Source organism: Balaenoptera borealis, assembly GCF_965194805.1.
Source record: "Balaenoptera borealis genome assembly, chromosome: 10".
Lineage (NCBI taxonomy): Eukaryota > Metazoa > Chordata > Mammalia > Artiodactyla > Balaenopteridae > Balaenoptera > Balaenoptera borealis.
This window is the reverse complement of record NC_138874.1, coordinates 107,249,644-107,270,668: the sequence shown is the minus strand read 5'-3', so window position 1 is coordinate 107,270,668 and position 21,025 is coordinate 107,249,644. Positions and strand designations below refer to the sequence as shown.

Below are 21,025 nucleotides of genomic sequence, written 5' to 3'. Positions count from 1 at the left end.
AAGTGTTCTTGGCGTGGACACCAGGCCTTCCCATGACCGGCCTGCGGTTGGCAGTCTCAGGGTTTCCCTTCTCAGTCACGCTTCCTAGCCCAGCCAGATAAGCTCTGCCCACGAAGCCGTCACTCTGAGTGATCGGTCAGAAATGAGGGTGGCCCTGGCCTGGGCGCCTCGGGGGCCCTGCACTCTTCCCAGAGACTCGGGGTGTTGGGGACATGCAGGGGTTGCTGAGAGGCCCGAGGCTGATACACCTACAGGCCCCGCCTCCCCGGAACCTGCTTCCTGCCCTCCCTCCCGCCCCCTCCCGCCCCAGTCTAAGCCTCAGGCTACTCATACTTCTTCTTTTCAGAACCACCCAAGGCAGCCTGCATCCATCTGGAAAACTGTGTGTGTGTGTGTGTGTGTGTGTGTGTGTGTGTGTTCAGGGGGAAGGAGGAGGGGAGGCCTAAAGTGATTTCTGCTTCCAGGGCCTCACATGGAGCTTGCTAATCTGACTGGCTGAAAGTCTACTTTCATGAAGTATTGTTAAAACAGGAAGTGGTTTTCCAAAAACGTTCCTTCCTGACAGATGGGGGTGGTGGGAGGGAAGCTCATGGCTTCCTGGAGGGAGTGGGTCTTCAAGAGGCGGGTGGCCCCAAAGTACTGCCCCATCCGGGTCTCCACAGCGGTCTCCAGGCCTGTCCCCTGGAGTAGCCATGTTAAGGCCCCCCTTCCTGCACGTCTTGCCAAGGCTTTCTTTCTGGGGGGATGGCAGGTGGTCAGGCCTCCGTCTCGTGCGGTCGTTTGTCAACTAGTCCCGGTACCTAAAGGAGTTAAAGGACTGCTTTTCGCCTTCTTTCAAGCACCTGCTATTGAAGCCTTCTGGTGGTTTCCATGAGGCCAAAGGGTTTCAGAGCCTGGGGTTTCCCAAGCCAAGCTCTGCAGCACGTGTGAGGCCCCAGGTGGGCTCTCTGGAGAGAATGGCGGTTTCTAGGCAGACCCCGAAAAGCCTCCTTGCGTCCCCCCGCGAATCATAGCTCCGTGGCTCCATGTGAGAGGCATTTGCTGTCTGGCTTCCTCTGTAGGGTGAGCTAATACTGAGGCTCTAATGGTTGGAGAAAACCCCCATATTTGCCACCTGTGAGGTGCCAGCACAGGAAGTCAGAGAACATAGAATCCTCAGGGGACGCCCTGCGGGACCCCAGCACAGAGGCCTGCTGTGTTTAAGAGCACTCGCCGTGAGAGCATTCCTGTACCAGCCACTGCTGGGTTTTGGTGCAACCTAAGTGCAGATGTGCACACCTTTTCGAACCCCGCTGACAAGCCCTCCCAGGGCAGTGCCTCCTTAGGGTTGATGCCTTCCGGCCCGACGGCACTTGAGCAGGCAGCAAGTGTTCTCTCTCTTGCTAATTCTCATACCTCCTTCCCTGAAAACAACCCCCAGCCCTGGAAGGCTGACAGTGCATCGCCTGCTGGGGGGATGATGTATCGCGCAGGCGTGGAACTGAGCAGAAATGCCAGGCTTTGGAATCAGATGGTCCTATGTCTCCCTGTAGGCTCCCTGGATAAGCCACATCACTTCTCCTGGCCTCTGTGTCCTCATCAGGGATGTGACACTAACAGGAAAAATGGCACTTTATGGGCGCCCAAGGGATTAAGGAAATGGGACCATAGTTGTAAAACACTTAGCATGTGTCTGGCACATAGTAGGGGCTTGATCACTGGTTGGGATATGTGTTCATGGTTTAACTTGATCTTTTTGTATTGTGGTAAAATAGACACAACATACATCTTACCATGCTGACCATTTTTTAGGGCTCTCATGTTTACCATTTTAGCCATTTTAAAGTGTACAGTTCAGTGGCATTAAATACATTCACAGTGTTATACAGCTATCACCACTATCCAGTTCCAGAACTTTTTCATCACCCCAAACAGAGACCCCTTACCCATTAAGCAGCCATTCCCCGTTTCCCCCTCCCCCAGCCGACCACTCATGTCTCTGTCTCTATGGAGTTGCCTCTTCTGAATATTTCATAGAAACAGAATCATGTAACGTGTGGCCTTTCGTGTCTGGCTTCCTTCACTGAACATAATGCTTTCGGGGTTCATCCATGTTGTCGAATGTGTCGGTACTTTATTCCTTTTTATTGCTGAATAATGTTCCCATGAGGCCTTGGTTTGGAGCATTCACGGGATGGCTGTGAATGCCACTGAATGTCCCTCACTCTGGGCTGGGATTCTTTCCGACATCATTTTGGAACGGATAGTGTAGCGGTTTTGAGACAGGACATGTGGCCTACAGATGCATGGAAGAGGAGGGGAAGGGGCCAGACTGACCATGAGCCCCCCGCCCCCTGACCTCCCATCCAGCTCAGCTCTGGAGCCACAGCCAGATCCCCCAGGGCTCTTACAGCAGCGCTCCTTCTGGGCTCAGGCCGGGAAGGGCTGTGCTCGCCGATAACAGGCTCTCCGTATCTCCCCCAGATGCAGGAAAAGGCAAAGGAGATCTACATGACCTTTCTGTCCAGCAAGGCCTCTTCACAAGTCAACGTCGAGGGCCAGTCCCGGCTCAGTGAGACGATACTGGAGGAACCGCACCCACTGATGTTCCAGAAGCTCCAGGACCAGGTAACCTGACTTACCTACACGCACCTTGATTTGAAAACTGGCATTTTCTTCCCAGCCTGGAAGAATTCAGTTAGAACCAAATGTTCGACACCCTAGAAACCGTCCCACCTGACTGGGCAGGCTGCGGCATGTGAAGGGGCCGTGGTTGGTGACAGAGCAGGCTGGCCTGCCAGGCCCAGGATTTGACCCATTGGAGCCGCCCTCCGGCCTCGTTACTCTTGGTCTACACGTAGTTTGACCAAGCAGGGTTATCTGTCTTCTCAACCAGATGAGAAGGGAGGCTGGAGCTCTTTGAGGAACCCACACTGAGGAAGCAACGAGTGGTAACCGCTGAAGGTAGGAGCAGCCAGAAAAATCTAGAAAAGCAAAAGCACATGGACTGGGAGTGGCGGGGAGCCTGGGGCTTTCGTGCAAACATCGCCTCCTACTTCAGCTGGCCCCGTAGTCCACTTTGCCAACGTAGTCCACTTAAAGCAGGAAAAGTTAGGTTTAAAAAAATGGACCTAGAAGGGGTAAACTTTAGGGTTCTGGCAAATTTTCGTATGAGGAATGCCAGCAGTAAAATCGGCAAGAGGGGTGAAACTGCATTGCAGAGATTTTTTTAGGCATGAAGTTGCAGATGTGATTGTTCACAGCATGCTCTGTTCTTATGAAACGTTGTATGCACACATGTGGACCATGGAACACTGACAGATTTCAAACTTCTGCTGGCCCTGTTGTTATTGGGGAAGCAAAGGCCTTACTTGGCACACAAGTGGAGACCAGCTCTTAGCTTAATTCAGCACTCCTCCAACATGAGCAAGGCTAGAGCCACCTGTTGTTAAAACAGAAGCTGGGCCCCAGCCCCAGAGTTAACCCCTGGACTTGATGGTTCCCAGGTGGGTTGAGACTTTGCCGTCCTAACAAGTTCCCAGGTGATGCTCATGCTGCAGGTCCTGGGACTACACTTTGAAAACCACTGGTCCACGGCATCAGTTGGCATTTTTTTGATCACCTGGAGTGCGCACAGAGCCCAGAGCCATGTCCCAGCATGCAGAAGGCCTCATTTGCTCAGCATCAGATAGAAAACAAATAGACAGGTAGAAAATAAAAATATTACCTTGAGAATGTTTTCCAGTTGATACAGTGGCAAGTGCAAATTCCACATGAATTCTAAGTCAAATTTGAGTGTTGAAGGGACTCCAGTTAGCATGGGAGACTTGCTGAGGGCTTCCTGGAGGTGGTGATGTTGAGCCAATGGGAGGGATGCCATGGACATGGATTTGTGGAGGGAAAGGAATGCATGGTTAAAGGCAGTTCTTGTGTCTGTAGCCACACGAGGGTATCTGCCCCACCCGGACCTCAGAATCTTTTACAAACTTCCTAGGGTACTCTGAAATGCAGCCAGGACTGAGAACCTGCACTGAAGCCCCTGTGTTCTAGGTATTCTCAATAAGAACAATATCTACCCTCCAGGGGTGCCCTTCTGTGCCCCCTTGGCATATATTATCTCATTTAATCTCCAGTGAGTAGTAGTATTCCCATTTTGATGGTGAGAAAAGCAAGGTTCAGGGAGACTAAGTGGTTTGTTAGCACAAAGTCCCATAGGTACAGGGCGTGCTGGAGGCCGATGCACCTGCCTTCAAAGACTGTACTCCGCACACACTCACAGCCTGTGCAGCTGTCCCGGCCTCGTGGGCAGCCCCTCACGGCTCCTCAAAGCCGCATGAGACCGGTTGGAGCAGAGGGGTTGCCACGTGAATACAATCCTTTTCTGGGATCGCAGAAGGCAAGGTAGCCGCAAGGAACGAGGTGGGCTGCTGTCTCTCCACGCGGTGGGACAGCTCTCCCGTCCCACCAGCTCTCCTTGTGTTAGGCCTGCGACACATCTCACAATGGAGCTAGGCCTCTGTGACCAGGGCACCCCTGTTGGATTCAGACTGTGGGAGGTTTAGCTGGTGCAGAAAGGAGGAAATACAAGGGACCAAGGACAATTTTTTTAAGTGACAAAATATTTTTAAAATAACTTTTATAGACCTAACTAGAAAAATCATACATGCTCAACGAAAGAAACTTGGGAAACCAAAAGATAAAGATAAAAACAATTCATAATTTTATGCCTGGAGATAACATTTAATGTCTAGACTTTCCATCATTTTTTTTTCTATAAATATGCATGTGCACACATATCTAACATATGTGGCACAATGCTGTTCAAACTACTTACTGTAAAGAAAGTACTTTTATACCCTGTTGTTAAAAGTCATTTATTTGAGGGAAGACAGAGGTACTAACTATCTTCCTCGGGCATAATTGGGTGGAAAGAAGGTATTTGGAATCTGAGCTGAGTCCACAGTGGGTCCCTGCGAAGGCCTCTGGGTTCTGTTTCACTTCAGAAACCTCTGCCTCTTGGGGCCTTGCTGGCAACTGTCAAAATGTATGCTCAGCAGAGTCTATGGGTCTCTGCTCCCCAAAGGCCCTCACAAGAGCCCTGCTTTCCTAAGTGAAGGAGAGTGGAGCTGAGGGGAGCATGTTTGGAACCACAAGATTTCACATAACTTAAAAACCTCCTCAGCGGCTTTGGCTTCGTTGAGCACCACTTGGCTTTATCGCCGAGCTGTCTGAGCAGGCTGCTTTCAGCACCGGCTCACCAGGAAAACTCCAGGGGCCACAGCCCCTTCCCATGGCAGGCAGTGACCCCGAGCCCCTGAGGCTGCTGAGAGGGCAGCGTGGACTTCGGGACACAGCTGGAGCCTAGAAGGATGGGAGGATCTTCCCTGAGCATCAGATGAGATGACCTGACATCCACGAATCTCATTTAAAGGAGAGCTTCTCAGGTCTTCATTCAGGTCCTGTTGATTCTTGGTTTACACACAGTTCTAACAGGTTCTGGTTTTTCAGTTCACAGCCCATTTGAAGTGCTGGTAGAGGCTGTGGAGTGAGGGGCAGCAAGAAGTGATGGCTGACAACCAGGGAGGAAGCAGAAAAATGATACTAAACACAAAATCACAGCACAGTGATTGGGAACCACTGAGCGTGGGGAATCTCACAGCCCCACACACCGCACTGGGGGCATCCCTGTGCTACAGGATGGTGATGCAGTTAGTGATCCTAATGACCCCAGATTATAAAGCAAAACTTAAGTTGTGGTCAGCGTGTTCACTGAAGAATGTGTTAGGCGTTTTAATAAGAATTCCATCATAAATGATATCTTTTAAAAAAAATTGTTTATTTGTTTATTTATTTATTTATTTGGCTGCGCTGGGTCTTAGTTGAGGCACGTGGGATCTGCATTGCAGCATGCAGGATCTTTAGTTGTGGCCTGAGGGATCTAGTTCCCTGACCAGGGATCGAACCCGGGCCCCCTGCATTGGGAGCGTGGAGTCTTAAAGCTGGACCACCAGGGAAGTCCCCATAAATGATATCTTAAGAGAAGTTTGGGGGCTTAAAACTTTATTACCTGGAAAATTCATAATTAGAGAGACTGTTCTCTGATTTAATCCTGCTCTGCCAACGTGGCCCAGTTGTGTGCCCGGCACGTGCAGGTAAAGCCAGGAGAGGTGAGGGTAGTACTGGGGGCATCTCCCTGGAACTTTAGCCTACAGTCAAAGGCTGCTGTTGGACAATTTTAAGTTGTGGGAAGCAGGAAGGAGGAGGTGATCTTACAAAGAGCTGATTTCTTCAATGAATTGCACTTCACTGCAGTGGCTTTTTGTCTTAAAAACTCCCCTGGGAGGTCTAGTTCAGTTCTGGTTGGTTTGCTGGTGTGTGAACTTGTTTTTTCTTTCATTCCTTTATGCTATAAATACTGATGCAGGGCCTCCTATGTACCAGGGACTGTGCTAGGAACTGTGTGTGCAGTGAGGAAATCAGCACCTGTCCACCCAAGAGGATAGACAGAGATAAATGCTCAGAAGGGGATACAACGGATGATGGGCTAAGAGTGACCGAGAGGGGCCTATTTTGGGTCTAGTGATCAGGGAGGACTCCTTGAAGAGATGCCTGAGATCTGAGTGGCAACGGGAAGCTGGGTGAGAAGACTTGGGGGCAGGACCTTCCAGGGAGAGCCAATGGCAGTTGCAAAGGCCCTGGGGCAGGAATCCACTGGGTATGTGGCTGCAGTGGAGTGAGGGAGGGAGATGAAGAAGCTAAGTTGGGAGGAACTGGCTGGGGTTAGGCCCTGAGGCCATGGCAACCAGTTTAATTTCAACGGTGACTATTTATAGAATGTACGGGCTGGGCTCATAAGGTTTGGTCCTCTTGAAAGCCAGGCACCTTGGCTCTGATCCCCAGCTCCGGCTGTGCCCGTCCCTCATCAGCCAGGCAAGAGAATGCAGATGACTCGGTGCAGAGCCATCTCTGCTACTAGAAACTCAGCTGCGAACCCGCAGTCTCCTGACCGTGGCTCATTGTTTGTACCCGGGTGACCTAACCCCCTGCCCCCTCCCTTACCCCTCCCTGCCCATCACTTCCTGGACGCTGAGCTCAGATTTACTGTCACTGTCACTGTATGTTAAGTTAGGCCGGAGGGGGAAGTGGGAGCTCATGTTCCAGGACTGCCTCCATCTGACCCCAGGCGGGTCCTGTTTCTCGGTGTGGCTTCTGTGGCCTCATCGGTAACGTGGGGCTTTCGGCAAACACGGCTGCCTCTCCAAGCAGCAAGACAGTCCACAAGCCTTCAATGCCCCCATTTAATTAATTAATAATTAATTAATTAATTAATTTTTGGCTGCGTTGGGTCTTCATTGCTGTGCACAGGCTTTCTCTAGTTGCGGTGAGCAGGGGCTACTCTTCGTTGCGGTACGTGGGCTTCTCATTGCGGTGGCTTCTCTTGTTGGGGAGCACGGGCTTCGGTAGTTGTGGCTTGCAGGCTCTAGAGCGCAGGCTCAGTAGTTGTGGCGCATGGGGTTAGTTGCTCCGCGGCATGTGGGATCTTCCCGGACCAGGGCTTGAACCCGTGTCCCCTGCATTGGCAGGCGGATTCTTAACCACTGCGCCACCAGGGAAGTCCCAATGCCCCATTTTAAAAAGTTGCTCCCTGATGGCCACAACCTTGTTTCCGTAGAGCCGAGTTTTCTTTGACTTTAGAATTTAGCAGCTTTGAAGCTTTGGCTAAGATGCCATCCCTCCCTGAGCCTCAGTTTCCTCATTTGTGAAATGCAGGTTATGGTAAGGCAGTTGTGAGGATGAAATGCACTCACGTCTGTGAAACACTGACTTGGTGCAGCGCCTGGCGTGCAGCCAGCCCTCCACAGGTGTTAACTGTGCATGTCCTTTAAATTGTCTTAATGCAGTAGTTCTTAACTGGGGGTGATTTTGCCCCTCGTGGGACATGGGGCAATGTCTGCAGACATTCTCGGTTTTCATGATCGGAGTTGGGGGGGCGCTCCTGGCACCTAATGGGCAGAGGCCAGGTTGCTGTCAAAACACCCTACAATGCACAGGACAGCACTGACCGCCCCCGCCTCCCGCCACGACCCCCTACACACACACGTATCTGGTCCAGAACGTCAGTGGTGCCCAGGTGGAGAAACCCTGGCTCAACGTAACTTTCAGAAATGTAGCAGAATCCACGTGCCCTACCCTGGCTAGGTCCCCACCTTTTAAAAAGCACCAAATAATGTCTATGTCAGTTTTCTACACTTCAGTGAATTCTGGGAAAACATTAAGGCGGAACCTCTTCACAGTTTACACCGTGCTTTTGTGTGTGCATCTCATCTGACTATCAAGTAGTCTTGGGGAAGGTGGAACCTGGCACCTCACTTTATGGGAGAAAGTTCCCTTGAGGGGAAGGTGACCTGACTGGCCTGAGGTCCCAGAGCTGGAAGAGGGGAAACGGGGCGTGAACCCAGCGCTTCTGGTTCAGCCGGACTCTTCCTGCCACACTGAGGCCCATGATCCACGGGAAGCAGTGGTATTTGTTCTTACTGTTCTCCTTCTGGTCTGTGCCGCCATCTTCCTTTCCTGGGCGCTGGGACAGCAGCATGGTCTTTGGTGATTAAAGACCAACCAACACTCTTACCTTCTTCTCCTTTCCCACCTTCGCCTCCCTTGCTCAGTTGTGCTCTCCTGTACCTCCAGCCCTGGCTGATTCTAGAATATTCCCATCAGTCACTAAGGCACTGAGAGTCACCCACGACATGAAGGGATCAAATTAGTCACAGCAGCCTAACATGTACAAGAAATGACAACGCCAGTCTGTTCTGGCCCTGTCAGCTTGGTGGCCTGGACACATGTGTCCTGCTCAGCTACATGGCTAGAACTCCAGGGAGGAAGGCCAGCACAGGAACCCGCTAAGCCAGCACTAGCCATGAGCACATCCTGTTACTGCCTTGCCCAGGATTCTGGACAAGTTAATTTTTTAAATTATTTTTAATTGTTAAATTACTACATGCATTGTTAAGATGAAGAGAAGAAAATTCACATAATCCAGGAGGAGATGAAATGAAAAGCTAAAATCCCCCAGTTTCTGCCTCTTCCCTCTCACTTTCTGCCTTATGTTGTGTATCCTTCCAGACCCTTCCCCGAATGTTTGAAAACGGAACACTTTGAAATCTGCTCAGTGACTTGAGGTTGTGCCATATGAAAAATTTAAAACAGAATTCTGCTCCTGCAAGTTTCTGGGTGCCAATTTACACATCTTTCTTGCTCTGAAGCCTCTGGTTTGAATTCCACAGAGTAGAATGATGGGTTCCCTGGAATAGCAAGGAGATTGAAGAAGAGGGAAGGGTCAAGGTCATTGCTCTCTCAGACCATGAAAGAGAAGCCTGCAGGTTTGAGGCGGGCAGGGCTGCTCATTCTTCTTCCATAAATCTTAGGGACCCCAGTGCCTACACTTACTGCAGATTTTGAGTGTTGTCAGGATGCCCTCACCCAGGCTTCGGGGTTGGTGCTACGTCTGGTCTGGGGAGGGCAGAGTGGAGGTGGTTTTCTCCCCTGAAAAGGAAGTCCTCAACCTCTGATGTTTAAAAAAAATCGAAAGACTTCAGTGAGATGTCAGCACTCCCAGCCACATCCTTGACAGCGAAAGGAACCATGCACCAGGCCCCTTTTTAGCAGTGTTGTTTCTTTGAATTTCCCCAGAACCCAAGAAATGAGAAGCGCTTCCTTTGTAGACCTCAGTAAGAAGGGCTGGGCCAGCTGGTGAGGACCCAGGGGTGTGGGGGAGGGGCTGCCACACCTTCTGGGGTCGTCTAGGAGTCCACTCCCTCCCCTAGCCCCTCGCTTCTCCAAGTCTGGGTGCGGTGGGAGCTGGAACCGGACTTACTGGGCACCTCAGTCTTGGTGCCAGCTGCCTTTTGCTCTCAACGGTCAAGCCCAGTCCAGAGAATGACATGTTCCAACGGGCAAAGCCAGAAAGAGCGGTTCGTGGGTTTTCATTCAAGTGGAAGGAGCATTGGATCCTGGCGTTTGCCATGGCCCTCTGGCTTCTGAGGGTGGGGAGGGAAGGACAGCATTTGAAATACTTTTTTTTTTTTTTTTACAACTTTAAAATGGTGTTTAGGGGAAGAAGAGGGGGTGGGGGATGGGTGCCAGATAGCATTGAACTTTCTCCCTGATGGCCAAAGGCGAAAATAAAACGCCTTCACCCCACGTAGAAAGCATGTCATTTCAGCTTTGGATTTGAGTATTAAGGACTCCAGGAACAAAAAATAAAATAAAAAATAAAAAAAATAAAAATAAAAATTAAAAAAAAAAAGGACTCCAGGAACAAGTGGACAAATCGCCCCCTCCCCACCCCGCGGCAGTGAGACAGCACCAAACCCATGGGTGTGCGAGGGGATTGCTCCCCGGGCAGGGGTCTCTGTCTCTGTCCGTGTTCGGCCTCTTCCTGGATTCCTGCTCTCACCCTGGCACGGCGTCCACCTTGGCGGGGGGCCTGTCCAGGAAGAAGGAGCACTGTCCAGGTGACAGAACCTTCTGTGTGGCCTTCCCTGGTGCTTTGGGACAAGGGCTGACCTGAGCTTATCTTCTTACTTGCTCTCTGCCAGCTGCCCTCAGGCCTTCTCCCCCATCCCCTGGGGGAGTGCACCCCATTCCCCCATCCCCAGAGGGGGCGGTGATCTTTGATCAGGGGGTGGGGACGTCCCCATCTGCGCCTGGCCCCAGCAGTCTCTGCAGCGCCCCGCTGATACTTGCCTGAGGGCTGGATGTGGAGGCTGGTTTTCTTCACGCTTTGTGTCTGTCCGTGTGGTGTGAAAGCATGTCTGCGGTCTAGGTGTGCAGTTGCATTCTAGAACTGCAATTCATGGACAGTTATGTGTTCTTTCAGTCCTTTTCATGTAAAAACTAAACCAGGTTCTTAAAGCAAATAGGAAATCCCATTAATAAAATTTTCTGTTGCAGTAAAGGATTCATGTTTTTTCCTCCTGGTACCCAGTTGAAATAACATGGTGGAGGGCTTTGAAGAGGAGGTAGGATGCGTGTTTAGTTTAGGCCTCTAATGGCCTTGTCCCCTAAGACGGGTTAAAAGATTGATTAGGCTTGAAATGCACTTGATCGAGACAGGGGTGAAACCTTCACGGAGGGGCCCTCAAGGCTGGTTAAGCTTCTCATTGTCTATACGGATGAATATGCGTCCGTAAGGGAGTCCTTTTCTGGAGCAGCAGACTCGGAATAGTCTCAAATTGAAGCACCACGTGGATATTTTCCTTTGCAGAAAGGGGAATGCTAATCAGTCGCGCGGTCTGGGATCTGGGGAGGGTGGGACGTCTTGTATAACGACTTTGAGTGGGGGGACCTCCTGGCAGGAAGACCCCCTTCTCTGTTTTCACTTCGAGTCCCACCGCCAGCAGCCTGAGGGTTGGCTCCCAAGGTCACGACACTAAGCAATTTACAGTCCTGGCGTCCAGCCCCCAGATGTGGGGCTGCCGAAACCTGAAACCTGCTGGGCCACAACTGTGATGGCAAAAAAAAAAAAAAAAGGTAGGGAATGCAACTTAGCTGCCAACTTGAGTTTTCTGCTCCGCAGGCTGCCTGCAGCCCCGCCCCCCGCCCACCTGGGTCTCCACCTTCTTCTTTCGCTTCCCTGCAGACAACGAGAGGCGCATGGTCAGGGGATGGTCACGGTCCAGCCCCGGTGAGGCCAGTCCTCCCCATCAGAGAGTCCTGGTTTTGTGGAACCTTCTGGAACCCCTAGGGCCATCTCATTTTCTGTGCTCAAGCAGGAGTGAGGTGAAATCAATAATTTGACTGTGTTCCTTTCCAAGGGCTGTCGTAATAGATTATTGTAAACTGAGTGGCTTAAAACAACAGACATTTTTTTCTCTCACAGCTCAGGGGGCCAGAAGCCTGAAACTGAGGTGTCGCCAGGGCCGTGCTCCTTCTAAAGGCTGGAGAGAAGACTCTTTCCTGGCCTCTTCCAGCTTCTGGTGGCCTCTGGCAGTCCTTGGTGTTCCTTGGCTTGTGGCTGCATCACTCCAATCTCTGCCTCTGCCTTCACATGGCCTTCCTCTCTCTGGGTGTCTCTCCGTGTGTCTCTCCTTTTCTTAAGACAACACGCCTTGGATTTAGGCCCACCCTAAGTCCAGGATGATGTCATCTTGAGATCCTCAACTAACCCTATTCCCAAATAAAGTCACATTCTGAAGTTCCAGGTGGACCTAAATTTGGGGGGGAAAACACCATTCAACCTACTATACTGACCTTTGGGGATGTTTATTTCCCATTTATACACACAAGCACTCGTTAAAGAATGTATTTGGGATCATTGTTTTTAGTTTACGTGCATTTAAAAAATTCTGTGTTCAGTCACTTCACACTCAGGTACGTTTTTCCATGTTAAACTCCTATGCACTCTTCATTTTTAATGACTGCCTCCTGCTCTGCCATATGAGTGGCAGGATAGCCTGGAGGTCAGGAGTGGGGGCTGGAGGGCCGGACGGCCAGAGTCTGCATCCTGCGTCCTCTTTGCCTCACTGTTACGGGCTGAACTGTGTCTCCCCTCAAATTCATATGTCAGACTCCTAAGCCCCAGTACCTCAGAATGTGACTGTGTTGGGAGATGGGGGTCTTTAAAGAGGTGACTAACGTTAAATGAGGTCCTTGGGGTGGGCCCTACTCCAGCCTGACCAGTGTCTTTGTAAGGAGTGGAGATCAGGACATAGACACACACAGAGCAGAGACCAGATGACCCTGGGGAAGATGGGCACCTGCAAGCCAGGAGAAACCAGCGCTGCCGTCACCTTGATCTTGGACGTCCAGCCTCCAGGACTCTGAGGAAAGAAATTTTTGATTTTCAAGCCACCCAGCCCTTAGTACTCGTCACGGCAGCCGAGCTGACAATATACCAGCCACTGGGGCCAAACACCACATCTCCAAGTCCTCCTTCCTTCCCCTGTGTGATTGGGGTCCTCGGGTTCGGTGAGGATTAGAGAGGATGCTCCGTGCATCGCCTGATGTGTGGTTTGAAGGTGCTCTTAGTGGGGCTGGTACCACCCTGAACTGTTTTGCCAGCCCTCTGTCATTGCTCGGTGGGTGGATTCTGTTCATTCACTGGGTGAATGTTTGTTGGACCTCCGTCATGGCCATTTGCCCCGTGATAAAGATGGCTGTGGTCAGCAGCTGGGTACCTGGTCTTTGGCCACTTTCTTTCTTTTCTTTTCTTTTCTTTTTTTTTTAATTTATCAATCACTTTGTTTTTTAAACTTTTATTTATTTTTATTTTATTTTTGGCTGTGTTGGATCTTCTTTGCAGCTTGGGCTTTCTCTAGTTGCGGCGATCAGGGGCTACTCTTTGTTGCGGTGCATGGGCTTCTCATTGCGGTGGTTTCTCTTGTTGCGGAGCACGGGCTCTAGGCGCGCAGGCTTCAGTAGTTGTGGCATGCGGGCTCAGTAGTTGTGGCACACGGTCTCAGTAGTTGTGGCTCGCAGGCTCAGTAGTTGTGGCGCACGGGCTTAGTTGCTCCGCGGCATGTGGGATCTTCCCAGACCAGGGCTCGAACCTGTGTCCCTTGTATTGGCAGGCGGATTCTTAACCACTGTACCACCAGGGAAGTCCTGGCCACTTTCTTGAAAGAGATATTTAGGACATTCTCTATCCTCTAAGCCATCTTCACTGAGCACCAACCACGAGGAGACCTGGGATGGGAGCTGCCTATTGCCATGAGCTCCTAGGCCAGTGCCCAGGAGACCCTTTGCCGGTGGCAGTGAAGACCCCATGCAGAGATACCAGGCAGCTCACAGCCCCAGAAAATGAGACTCTTGGAATCAGCATCCCTTTTCTTCTTCAAATCTGTCCCAGTCTGATGGCTGCAGCTGCCATCCCCTGACTTGGCGGCACCAGGAGCTGCACCTGGAAGCAGGTGAGGGCTCATGGAGAGGGCAGCCCCATCCTGAAGTCCTTCACGGGCATCTCACACCCGCCCACGGCAGAGAGTGGCCCGTCTGCTCCTGTTAAATAGCTCACAGCCCCCTCCCCTCATGCTTGCTGACGCCAGGAGTGCCAAAGGGGCAGCCGAGCCTGCAGTGTCCTGGCATCTCCTGGAGGCTGAGTGAGTCCTGCCAGCCGCTTGACTGAAGCCACCTCCTCTCCTCCCTCCCCCACTGCCTCCGGCCTGGCCCAGGTGCCTCCAGCCCCAGCCTTTTTGCTTCTCTTCTTTGAAGAGCCACGGCAGGCAAACAGGATGTTCCACTCCCACACGTGGAGACAGACGAGACACTTGGGTCGAACCGCATCCTGCTGGCAGAGCTGGGTCCCATCCGCTGCGGACCTGGTCGGGATGGGGTGCGGGGCTGGGGGCCAGGAGGGGCACTCACGAAGCTGGTTTCATTAGTCACTTTTCGAGCATCGTTCCAAACTGTGAACTTGGTGGGCATCTCAAAGTTCCCTTTGGGGGCTCTTGTGCCTGGAAGGGCCGAATAATGCAGGTGGTGAGGGATGGCAACACCTGCATGAAATGATAATGGCATTCCTCATCCCCCGCCTCACCCCTGGCTATGATTCTTGTATTTTCTGGGAGGTTTTTTTTTTTTTTTTTAATGAATAATTTCTCCAAACCTTAGCAAATCAGTCTAGGATTACAAGATGGCTACAAAATAGATGGCTGCCACGGAGAGGCACAAGGTGGGAGCTTACAGAGGTGTGGTCTTTCTGAGCAGTGAGGACACCCAGGGAAGGGCAGGCAGTAGTTTAAGAGTTTAAAGAAAACCCAAACTCTGCTGAAAGCAAAATGATTTAAGTGGTTCTCCCATGGTTGAAGCTGTCTTGGGAAAATGAAGATGTCAAGGCCGAGGTTCAGTTCTCCCAGCCCCCAGGTAGATGTTCTGAGTCCCTGGACACCATCAGACATTTCATTTACAAAGTAGTTTGTGTGCCTGTTGAGAGAGGACAGATTTAAAAGACGTTTTACCACCCACTTGATAACCTGCCTGGCAGTGAGCAACATTCTAGAGACCCCTGGAACTTTCCACTTGTTGAGCCCATTGGTAGTGCAATAAGTGAAGGCACCAGGGTGCGCAGGGCGGATTTTCGGTCTGCAGAATGCCCTGAAAGTTCGGTTGAAAGGTCTGAGAGAGATGGAGAGAGATTTCTCGAAAGAGACTGTATCCCTCGACCACCAGAAAGTGCTTCCCTTTTGCTTCTCCTCTTCCCATCCCTTTGCAGGGCAAGGGAGGAGGGTGGTGGCAAAGGATGGGGTGGGTGGAGAGGGGATGCTGGGAAGAGGGACCGTGGCTGAGAAGAGAGGGGGCAACTGTCTGAGGACTTGGGGTGAGGCAGGCGGCAGCCCTCTAATCTGTCAGGGTTTCTCCCCTTGCACCTGATGAGCGTACCTTGGAATGATTTCTTTCCCAGAGACGCACTCCTGGAACTGTGTGAGCAAGCAAGTGTTTGCATTCCTCAGCTGACCGCTATTTTCTTTAATTAAGGCCTGTTCCCGAAGCCTCTGCTCGCCAGGACTGCCATTTCACTTCCCTGACCTGCATTGAATAAGCCCCATTTTGTTTCTGGGCATAATAATAGGTTTGTTTGAGATCTTGGATGCCAGACTTCCAGGGGTCTTAACAATATTGACATCATCTGATATGACAGTGACAGTGGCCTTTACACTGTCGTCTCTATAGAAATGGTTTCTCTTCTGCCATCTCAAGTTCCTGGAGCAATACATCCCTGTATTATCTACCCAAATAAAGTGGAAATTCTTAAAGGACCTCTTGATACAAGGATATAAATCAGTGCTGTGCGAACTTAATACTACTGTGGAAGATATAGATAGGTTTGTTTCGTGTGACTCTCTAAGCTCTTATACTCCATTGAGATAATTTCATAATGACCTAAAACATCCAGGAAATCCAGCTTGTCTAGCACACGACTTACTTCAACTTTCTTTGTGTGTTTGGCATGTATTTTCCTCAGCACATGATAGGTATTTAATAAATATTTGATTGGATGATTCATAGCCTGATTAACCTCACCCTTCAGATTTGTTTCCTTTTCCCCTTAGATCTTCAACCTTATGAAGTATGACAGCTACAGCCGCTTCTTAAAGTCTGACTTGTTCTTAAAACACAAGCGAACGGAGGAAGAGGACGAAGATCCACCCGATGCCCAGACTGCAGCGAAAAGAGCTTCGAGAATTTATAATACATGAGCCCTCAAGACACCGGCAAGAATGGCAGCTTTCGGAAGTGAAGGAACTCACTCTCAGGACCGTGCAGGGTTTATAACCTCTTTGTTATCTGCAAGGACTGACATGTGCAAAACCCTTCCATGGGATATGTGTATTTTATTACCTGCTTGACCAGTAAGTTTTGCATGATGGCTAAGCTTACATAAAAAGACAAATAGCTTTGAAGTTTTAGTTCTCACACACACACAAAGGGGGAAGAGTCCTTAAAACACTGGACAGTTTGAGTATTTTACAGCTTGATTAAACTTCATGTGAGGCCACCAGGTGAAACTTAACAGCCACCTCTTACCTATGAAGTCTTTGCCCTGCCTCGGTGGGTGGGTCACATGTGTCCGCAGATTCACTTGGTGAATCAGCTCAAGAATGAACTGATCTGACAAACTCAGGTCACTGGGGGTTTGTCTGTCAGATGCCTCTTGGGTTAAATACTTCTAGAGAGTAAGTTCAGTGCTGGGGAAAGGAAATTCATCACAGCCTCTAAAGGTCTGGGGAGCTGCGTGTGGGTATCATCAGAGGGCTCTTATTTCTTGCGCGTGGGTTTGTCCTGGTTTTGCCCATAATCCGTGACATTTCGTGCAACAAAGATAAATAGTTCATTTTGACAGAAACAAGATCTCAACCGGGAAGAAAGACAAATGGGAGACTGTTCAGGGTCCCCATGGTGATGCAAGGTGGTGCTGAATGGGATGGTGGCACTGGCCCGTGCTGATGATGGAGTTGGGGGGATGTTCCCTTCTCTTGCAGCCCATTTGGTGAAACCCTTTCTTCTTGGTGCCTACCCCTTGCTAGACTTGTTAACTCTGGGCTTGAGACTTCAACCAGAGGAAGGAAATGCTGTCTTTGGAAGTCCCCTGTTGGGTGAAGAGGCTGTGAGTGAAATCCTGCTGGGCCCAGGTACCCCCAGCGGAGCCCAAGGTCAGGTGCAGTTCCCTTCTGCTCATTGTTCCTGCCATCTGCTGCTGCCAGACCTTCTCCAGCATGTTTGCCAAAACTTAAACTCCTGTTTGTACAAACAAAGCAACCAGACTCTTTCTTGAGAGCCTTCCAAGTCAGACGTTCCCATTTGCAAAATTCCCTGCTGTTGAGCATGACTGTATGATTTATCAATCAAACCGGGACACTTGAGAGAGAAGGGGAGTGAGCTTAATCATTACGCTGGGATAATAGGCATCAGCTGGTTCTGTTCTCGGTGAAACCAGTTTGCATAGTCACCCTACTGACCACCCTCTCCTAGGGCGACCACTTGGGCCGTTCCCCGGATTCTCACTGTCCATTCACTGTGGTCGAATGCCCCCTGTCCTTCCATCTTGGGCCTGGGGAAGGGATGGTCTTAGGGAGCCATTCACTGCTGCCAACCAAACCACCCAACTGAGCATTCATCAGAAACAGCAAATGCTTGATCCCCCCGACAGGGGCTTTTCTGCCTCCCCCAGGTCATCCCTGACATGCCTTCTCTCTGCCTGGGATGAGATAGTAATGCTGTGAATGACACCCAAGGGCCCTATCATCTGGGAAATTCAGTCCATCTTCAAGCAGAGCAGATTGATGCACTCGAAAGAGTAAGGAATAAAAACAACATGGGTTCTCTAGCTCAACGTGCAGTTTACTAGCCAGAAAAGTGCAGGGATGCAGACCCACATCCCCACTGCACTGTCGCAGATGCAGGATAATTTCAAGGTGCCAGGGAACTGAGCGAGCTGCTTGGTGCTCTCTTTTGAGAGCCTGTGCTGGGCGGGTCCCAGAGACTGCAGGTGGGCTGGGAACCCTCTTTCTGGCTTTTACCCTTTTACCCCTGGGTTCAGAGGCCCTTTGAGGTGGTGAGCTCTTCATAAGCACATGAACGAAACAGCCAGAGTTAGCTGGAAGACTGTCTGCCAGAAGAAAGCCTCTGGCTTAGGAGGTGCCTGAACAGCTGAATGCGGGTGGGAGGGTGAGCTGCTTATGGTCAGCCATGACTTACTTCTCACAGCACTTCCCCCAGCTTGCTCTGGCCGGGCTGCCTGCGTCCCTGCCAATCGCGGAACTGAGGCAGGTACAGAATTCAGCTTCCTAAAGCCATTGCAGAAGTGAGACAGAAGTGTAGTGAATCTGTGTAGCCAGACCGAGGCTTCTACCCAGCTTTTCACTTTCACCCTATGTCTGTCCATCCGTCCATTTATTGATTAATATTTAAATTGTGTCTGCAATGTTCTAGGGATCGTGTTAGGTGCCAAGATTCAATGGGGGGAGTACAGCAGCCATGACAATTCATGCTGCAGTTCACAGGTGTTCTAAAATGTAGCTTTTATTATTATTCAGGTATGGTGAGCCCAGCAGATCAGGAGACGACTATCATTGAAAGGATAGTTTTTAAGAGAAAGGAGCAGGTCACACCATGCAGGGCCATGTGGGGAATCACCAGGGTCGGGCAGAAGGTGGAGAGAGTGAGGAAAACGTAGGCAAAAGCCTTTATTGTGGTTTCCTTGGAAAAGGCAGGGCAAAGGGTAGGTTTGGCTAGTTTGTATCATTTCCGTGGGCTCTGGGGCTTAGGGACTGTCCCTAACTGGTACCTGGGCCTGAGTCATTAGGGCGGGTGGCCCAGAGTGTGAGAGCCCCATAAAGAAGGGACCTGGGGATGTGAACTCTGGATCTGTCAGTTGTTTTCTATCTCTTAAGAATCAGCTAGCACTGGGAGGGGCAGTTCTTCCAGTGCCAGCCAGGACCCAGAGGTCAAAGCATCAGAGTAAAATACGCTTAAGACAACAGTCTGCAGGGTCTCAAAATCTCAACCCACAGGCCATAGATGTTGTGTTTGATGAGGCATGTGTCTGAAAGCTTTCAGTGCAATTGCCTTGGGCAGAGCGCAAATGTAATCTCCAGCTGGCTACAGGCCCCATCATTCCCTATTGCCTTATAACAGGCCATTCACCTTTTACATTTTCTGCTGGCTCTACAGTTTGTGCCCTAATCTCCACCTCCTGTATGCAGAGAGCATGGCCTTGGTGACATTTTCCTCTATGACTTTTCAGTCATTAATGATACCTCCAGATCCACTCTGCTGACCCGCCCAGCTTTCTCAGAGTCAGTTGCGGTTCACACTCCTGCACCATCTTGCCTTCTCAATCACAGAACTCCCCTCCAAGGCAGGGCGGGGGTCACCTCACACTTGAAGAACACCTTTCCAAAGGCTTCTTTCCCATTGCTTCATACACAAAACCTTAAAAAGTGGGAGAACATCTATTTCTCCCATTTTAGAGATGGGAAAACCAAAACAAAGGACACGACTCACACTTGCTTGTGAGTGGTGGAGTCTGAGGCTGGAACCAAACCTTCCATCTCCTGACCCCAGCTCCCTTTTTGGTTCATCCTCTGCCTGGACAGGGCCCCAGGGAGGCCCAGGGCTGGGGTGAATACTGGCATTTTGGTAAAGATGCTCCTTTACTCGTACAACAGATGCTTAATGAGCACCTACTACATCCCAGGCCAAATACTAGCTATAGGAATGTAGGGGGATTAAAGAGTGAAGCATGGAGAATTCCCTGGCAGTCCCGTGGTTAGGACGCCACACTTCCACTGTAGCGGGCATGGGTTCGATCCCTGGTCAGGGAACTAATATCCCGCAGGCTGTGACGTGCAGCCATAAAATAGACAAAAGTCATACTATACACAGTTCAAAAAAAAATAAAGAATAGAGCATCAACCCTGCCAGCAGCTGGTCGGGAGATGAGATGGGGTTTTTAACCAAAAACTCCGCTGCAAGAAAGAAAGTGACCAGCCCCTGGGAGAGAGACTGAGGGGACAGGACCGGCTGGTTGTGTTCATCTCTTAAGTCTACATGCTCAGTTGTTTTGTCTTTTCCCTAAATATCAGGGAGTTAATTAAGCTTCATGTTGACACTGGCAGTGAAGTGATTTCATTCAAAAAACATGAGAATGAGTACTCTCTGTTCTTATGGGGATAAGCTTTTTAAATTCCAGTCTCAGGTTAACTCCAGAGAATGAAGAATTAGTTAACTACGTTTCCCATTACGATTTTGCTAATATGTCCCTTCACGTGTTAGAGTTGGGAGCTGATGAATTGGTACCCAACTCCCAGGTCCCCGCTCTGAATTTGCGAGCACGCTGTTTATACGCTTGGCAAATGCTCGGCAAGCGCAGTCATGACTCGCATTCTGTCATTATTTACTTTCATTTGGGCTGCGGATGTTCTAGAACTTGCATGTATTTAAGTGCTAAATGGTCTTGTTGTACCATTAGCTTCCAGGGCTTTAAAACTGTGTTTCTTCTCATACACTGCAGTGAGCACTGTGAAAGGGCTGATGCCTGGGCAGGAAGGGGAGAAACCTCACACACAGATGGGGGCAGGGGTAGAACCTCTGTCGAAATGGTCCCCAAATGGTTCTCCTTGGATTCCCACAGGCACTGCAAACTTTGCAAGTCCAAAGTTGCTGAAGCAGAAACCTGGGGGTCCCTCCTTGGGGCCTCTGAGTGAGGGTCTTGCTGGGTACCCTCGCTGGGAGCTTGCAGGGGCATTCACAGTGTTGCATCCACCTGGAGAAAGGGGGGACCTTTTCCCAACTCCCAGAAAGCCACTGGGACGGGAGACCTGGAAGAGGCCTGAGGGTCTCCCCTTTCCTGACTTCTAGTCTGATCCATCAGCAAGTCCTCTAGATTCTGCTCCAAAATCTATCTTGAATGCACCCATCCTTCCCACCTCCGCGGCCCTGGGCCCTGACCAAGCTGCCTCTCTCGTGTCTTGCCCGGTGGAGCCTCCTCACAGGTCAGTCCTCCTCACTCCACACCCCCTCCCCATCTTCATCCAGATCCACCTTT

At 50.5% G+C, this 21,025-nt stretch overlaps 1 protein-coding gene across 1 annotated transcript in view; it reads left to right on the top strand.

The window, feature by feature from the left end:
* Positions 1 to 17,803, top strand: part of RGS10 (regulator of G protein signaling 10) — a 37,885-nt gene extending 20,082 nt beyond the window's left edge. Inside the window, exons 4-5 of the mRNA XM_082407052.1 lie at positions 2,464 to 2,607; positions 16,029 to 17,803. Of these exons, the coding sequence (XP_082263178.1) occupies positions 2,464 to 2,607; positions 16,029 to 16,175 (291 nt within the window). The 3' untranslated portion in view covers positions 16,176 to 17,803. The remainder of the gene's footprint in view (positions 1 to 2,463; positions 2,608 to 16,028) is intronic.
* The last annotated feature ends 3,222 nt before the right edge of the window (positions 17,804 to 21,025 follow it).